At 44.3% G+C, this 6,102-nt stretch overlaps 1 protein-coding gene across 1 annotated transcript in view; it reads right to left on the reverse strand.

Moving 5' to 3' along the window:
• KIAA1107 (KIAA1107 ortholog) overlaps positions 1 to 3,512 on the reverse strand; it is a 60,475-nt gene extending 56,963 nt beyond the window's left edge. The window contains exons 1-2 of the mRNA XM_018565085.1: positions 3,234 to 3,512; positions 764 to 946 (exon numbers count right to left, since the gene is read on the reverse strand). Of these exons, the coding sequence (XP_018420587.1) occupies positions 764 to 946; positions 3,234 to 3,400 (350 nt within the window). The 5' untranslated portion in view covers positions 3,401 to 3,512. The remainder of the gene's footprint in view (positions 1 to 763; positions 947 to 3,233) is intronic.
• Between the last annotated feature and the right edge of the window lie 2,590 nt (positions 3,513 to 6,102).

Below are 6,102 nucleotides of genomic sequence, written 5' to 3' on the forward strand. Positions count from 1 at the left end.
AAAAAAAAAAAAAAAAAAACATATGGAGTGAAGAAAGAAGGCTGAATCAAAGTCCCCTAACTTTTCTATGGTGACTGGAAGGGTGTGTGGGAAATATGTAAGGAATTGCAAGCACATTGGAGGTGTGCAATAGGTATGGATACTGTGCATTATAAATATCAAAGTCTGAATTTGATCATCCTTGTAACCATGAATTAAGAGACACAGCTGCCTACTGGTCATGCCAACTCTCTTGATTCAAAACTTGAGTGATTAGGAACAAAGTGTGACCCACAGTAACATTATGAGGTGAGCGTTGGTATATGCAGCATTCCAATGCGAGTACAGGCTGCCAATGACACATCCTCATGTCACAGGCTGCAAATTACATGACACTGTTCTCACAGGCCACCAATAACATGACCTTGATGACTTGGAAGGCTGCACTGGAGCTAATTAGGTATATTGCATGTGGGGACAATAAATATGATGACAGGAGGAAAAAGAACAAGTTGCTGAGGGATGAGCTGATCACTTTGCTGTTGCTCCTTCACTGTACAAAACAGAGTCTGGTGTACAGTAACAGTGGTAGAGAACAGTCGGGTCATCAACCTGTGTGTGCAAATTTAAGAACTGAAAAGGCAAAAATATATAGACATTAGAAAGTGAAACAGCTTTCTTAACTGTTTGTCAGATGTTCAGCTTTAATTCACATAAACATATATGCATAAACTATTTATACTTCTTACAGAGCCATTCAACAATCTGACAATGGGCAACTTACTTTAAAAAGCCTTTCATTTCGGTTGGTTCCACATGCTGCAGGACAATAGTGTCTTCAGTGGCCTTTCTTGTAACAAACGTAAAGAATTTTGGAGTTCTTGCCTGGAGAACAGCCTTGTGTGCTTTAAATGTTGTCTGCCCAACATGGAGATTGAGATCTGTGTGGATTTCTTCATTTAGAAGCCTGCAAAAAAAGTACGGTATGTTAAAGTGTCCGTAAACCAAACAATGAACTTCTCTTATTTGCTCCCTTTAGTCTGGTAAATATACCATGTAATGCATTTTATTATACCGGTTTGATAAGCACACACCAAAAAAAGAAAAAAAACTGTTAGGGCCATAGCATATGTGCTTGGACTGTGCTGGTCGTTTCCAGTGCAGCCCAAAACACAATACAAGGCTATTGCAGAACTTTTTTAATTTTCATTTATTTAAATTTAAGCACAGCACAGTGAAACATGGTACAATTGCATCACACCGTGTGGCCATAGAGCTTAAAAGAGAACTATGGGGTAACCTTTTTATCCTCTATACTGAGTGTTCCTGTTCATTCATAACCTGTGGAGATAGTGTTTACCATGTCCACAATCATGAATGAACAGGAAGTGATGTGGAGCACTTCCTGCTCATTCATAATTGGGGACACAGTAAACATACTATGTCCTCAATTATTTACATGCAGTCAGCGATCACACCGCTCTCCATCCTGATGTGCCTGTCACATGAGGCTGAGCGGGGCGGTGCAGTAGGAGAGCTCGGCCTCCTGTGACACGCTCACAGCGCTCTCCTCCCTGCCCAGCCTCCAGTTTCTCTCCTCCCCGCTTGACGCTGCGCTGTGTCAGAGGGGACACAGATCAGCGCCCATTGGGGAGGAGAGAAACGAGAGATGCACCGCAATTTCGGCCACAAATTGTTACTTTCGACATTTTGTCAAAAGCGCAATTTTCGGCAGCTGAAATTTCAGTGCATCCTTAGTCTGTATTGTTTTAGAAAAATGGTCACATGACAACATGTGTCAACGGACCAAAAAATGTATCAGTAATTGTATCTGTGAGTACTTGGTCTGGAAAAAGATGGTATTGTGTAGCCCTAATTATATATCCCAAATCATACACTAAAACAGGGATGCTCAAATCGCAGGAGCCCCGTATGCTTCTTAAAAAAATCAAAAAAAAAAATCACAGCTGCCTCTTAACTTTTTCTCTAGTCTAGTCTCGGAGCTAGAAAAGTATCTGTACTTGTACTGAGTACGGTACTTGGTATCTGAACATTTCTACTTGAAGATAAAGTCCTCTTCCTGTCAGCCCCTTGCTGGTCAAACAAAATTAGCTGCAAAAATATAAAGAAGTTACCAAAGAAAAAGATTTAAAAATACTTACTTTGGTCCTAGCTTCCAAGGCCGATGTCACTGCTGCCTCCTGGAATAGCTGGACACTCAAAATCCTGCAAGAATGCATTCGTGTGGGATTTCAAGTGTCCAAGTGGAAGCAGTGAGGCACAGTGACATCACCTGCACTTCTGGAAAACGTCAGATGCCAGGCCCAATCTAATGCATAGTCCACCTTTTGAAATATATTATATGATACACCCATATTAAGGGTGCAACATGAAACATGGTTGCATCCCCCACCGCACATACCCGAATGAAGTCCTAGCTTTGCTTGAAATTAGCATGACTGTGCCTGGTTCTGCCACACAGAAGCGTTATCCATTGACAGTCATCTGTAATTGGGAAGACTATAAGTTCAATCTGCTCCCGTGGCAGATCACAGACTTCAACGCAATTGAAGTCCATTGTTACTTCCTCCGGTCCCTAAACCTAAGGTATGTACCTCTATACGAACCTGGGTTTGTAAACAAAAGAGCCTAAGCATTGCACATGCGACACACTGATCGCAGTTACCATGCGTTTACTCTGTATTTTTTATATTTGTAATGTTGGTGCATTTATTACATTTTTGCTAAAAAGTAGACTATGTCTTCTTGAGTTTTTATTTTTATTTTACAGCCAATTCTGTTTTGGCAGCTGGGGGCTGGCAGGAAAGCAGACCTTCTATTTGCATGGTGTTTTAAAGGGAATCTGTAACACATTCTCTTGACATGACAGGTCAAAGCAACCCAAAAAACAAATGATGGTTGCTGCACTCCATTTGTCTGCTTGGGGTCACAGACACTTGTAGTACTTCCTGACTCTGGGGAACGTGTAACCTTCTCCCCTTACTCCCAGGATGCAGTGCCTGGACCGAAGCAGTCAGTCACCAGGTACAAACACGGTCACATGGGGTAGGAAAGAAAGTTCTTCATTTTGTGCAACCTCAGAGAACATTTTACACAGGGATTAGCTCAACGGCAGCAGATCTCCAGAGGGTGGCAGAGGCCTGCACAGAGAAGATCTTCTTGTTATGATTGAATAGATGGTGGCTGCCTCTCTGTAGAGACATCAGGTCCATAGAAGTGTGTCTGCACATTACCTGAGCAGATCTCTGCTGAGCTGGTCACACAGAACATCTCTGAGCCTGCACCGCTCCGCACTTTCCTTGGCACGAAAAGACTTCAGCTCTCCCTGGGCAGCAGATGCCATCTCCAAAGACTGCAGGAAGGACACATCACACAGGCAGTGATCCCGGAAACATGACATCATTCATCATTAGTCTACAGCTAGTCCCAATGGTGTGTATACAAACATGAGGTGACATTCTGCATCTCTATAGCTCCATAGCAGCACACTCATCATCAACAGGTTGCTTCCATCCCCTCCCACAAAGGAGGGAGGCCGCACAGTTACCCAGGGGAGGCCAGTTATGGAGGAGTGCAGTACAGCCCGGCCAGCTAAGGAGGGGTGCCGTATATTACAGAATGCCAGCCCGGTGCAAGGAATAGGTTAGCAATGGAAGAGTGCCATACATTACAACATGCCAGTTCAGAGGAGTGTGTCGGCCAGCTACAGGGGAGTGCGGTACATCACAGCATGCCAGCCCAGGTGCAGCTCCGCACACACAGGACGGTGCCCGGTAAACGACAAAAAGTGGAGCGCCAGTAGCACCTTGGACTTTGTTTTCGAACCCAAACTCCAGCCCGACTGGATGACGTCGTAGCCGGAAGTACCGCCCCTAAACATCGCGCAGACCAATAGAAAGCGCTTAATTGGCCGGTCCTGTAATCTCATTGGTAAGCTGAGAGCAGGTGGCTGTGAGGGCGGGAAAGATGCATGTATTAACTCTCCAATGGCCAGGCAGCTGCTTCAGAATTTACCATTTGCACGTTCCGTTCCGTTAAAGCTGAAGTGAACTCCAGGCACAAAAACCTTCATTGAGGGATTGTTTACACCATAGCATTGGATGTATCTGTGTATTCGGTGTGTGCTATCACACAGTGCACCTAGCATGTGGTACCGTGCACTTATGCATTGCATTGCCATTCATTCGAATAGCACTCTAATGCAACTTCTGGCGTTATCGCAATACCTCGCATTGCAGTGTGGTGGAAAAATAGGTCAACAGTCTACATGCAAAGCATGTATACAAGACCAGCCACCCTGCACAAGGAGAGAGAGCAGCAGAGACTGGCCTTTATTACAGGAAGCTAGGGTTGCCACCTTTTCTTCAAGCGAAACCCGAAACACTAGCGCCGCACAGCAATTTTTTTTGAGAATATACAGGAGAGAAAGGAGATGCAGCCAGGGGAGAGCGCGAGGAGAGACAGCCAGGAGACAAAGCAAGGAGAGACCGCCCGGAGAGAGAGCAAGGAGAGACAGCCAGGAGAGAGGGAGCAAAGAGAGACAGTGAATAGAGATAGCCAGGATGGAGCAAGGAGAGAGAGCCAGGGGAAAGCGCAGAGGGAGAGACAGGCAGGAGAAAGAGAGGGGAGATAGCCCGGAGAGGGCAGAGAGACAGGGAGGAGAGAGCGAAGAGATAGCCTAGAGGGAGCAAGGAGAGATATCCGAGAGAGAGTGGGCAGAGACAGCCAGGAGAGAGTGCGAGGAGAGATAGCTGAAAGATGCAACCAGGGGAGAGAGTGAGGAATGAAAGCTAAGAGAGAGAGAGCGAGCAAGGAGAGACAGCCAAGGGAGAGAGTGAGGAGAGACAGCCAAGGGAGAGAGTGAGGAGAGAGAGCCAGGGAAGAGAATTAGGAGAGAGAATGAGGAGAGACAGCCAGGGGAGAAAGCGAGAAGTGACAGCCAAGAGAGAGAGCAAGGAGACACAGTGAGGGGAGAGAACAAGGAGTGACATCCAGTAGAGAGAGCTAGGTGAGACAGCCAGGAGAGAGAGCGAGGAGAGACAGCCAAGGGAAAGAGGGAATCCTGGGCAATTGGCAACCTTACAAGTCAGCATGTGTGTCTCTCTTCCCTTACAAAAGATAACTGTAGTAAAACTGCAGTACAATGAAGTAAAACTGCAGAAAATTAAGAACAACTGCAGGTTTGCAATATAATGAAGTATAAAAACAGTACAACTGTAGTACAGTAATACCTTGGTTTACAAGTAACTTGGTTTGAGAGCGTTTTGCAAGACAAGCAAACATTTCTGAAAAATTTTGCTTTGATATACAAGCAAATGTCTTGCAATAAGAGCAAAATTTTGTAGAAAAGCACCACCAAATAAGGCTGTAGCAGTGCGAGCGATGAGTCTGTTTAACGACAATGCAATGTCACATTGAACAGATTCCTTGTTAAGGTTTCACGAAATGAAAAAGATTACATTGAGCCAAGAGATAGCAGTGATTCTGTTAGTGATAGTGAAAGTTGTCCTACACAATAATCCTCCTCTCTCTTGTCCCTCTCACACCGGCCACAAAAGGTACCGGTAATTGGTTTATTTTTCTTTATATTTTATACGTTATTATATTACAGTACAGTATTGTAATAATTTTATATGAATATTTTTGGGATGTGGAACGAATCATCTGAATTTCCATTATTTCCTATGGGGAAACTCGCTTTGATATACAAGCGCTTTGGATTACAAGCATGCTTCCGGAACGAATTATGCTCGTAAACCAAGGTATTACTGTATATTGAAGTACAACTGCGGTAAAACTGTTGTACAAAAAAAGTACGTCTGCGGTAAAATGAAGTACAGCTGTAGGTTTGCACTATAATAAAGTATAGCTGCAGTTCAGTGATAAACTACTGCACTTTGTACCTACTGCACTCACACTACATAGTACTGCAGTTATGGTGTATGTGCAACATGTAGCCAGTGCTGTGGTTACACTACTACTCTACAGCAAGTAAAAGCTATGGATAGCCACTGCTATGCAACACATGGTTATTCACTAAAGGGTAAAGAGTTTGGAAAAGGCAGGAGAAGTGAACAATCTAGGACAACATAGCTGAACTGG

Source organism: Nanorana parkeri, unplaced genomic scaffold (genome assembly GCF_000935625.1).
Source record: "Nanorana parkeri isolate BGI_ZX_2015 unplaced genomic scaffold, ASM93562v1 scaffold811, whole genome shotgun sequence".
Taxonomy (NCBI): Eukaryota; Metazoa; Chordata; class Amphibia; order Anura; family Dicroglossidae; genus Nanorana; species Nanorana parkeri.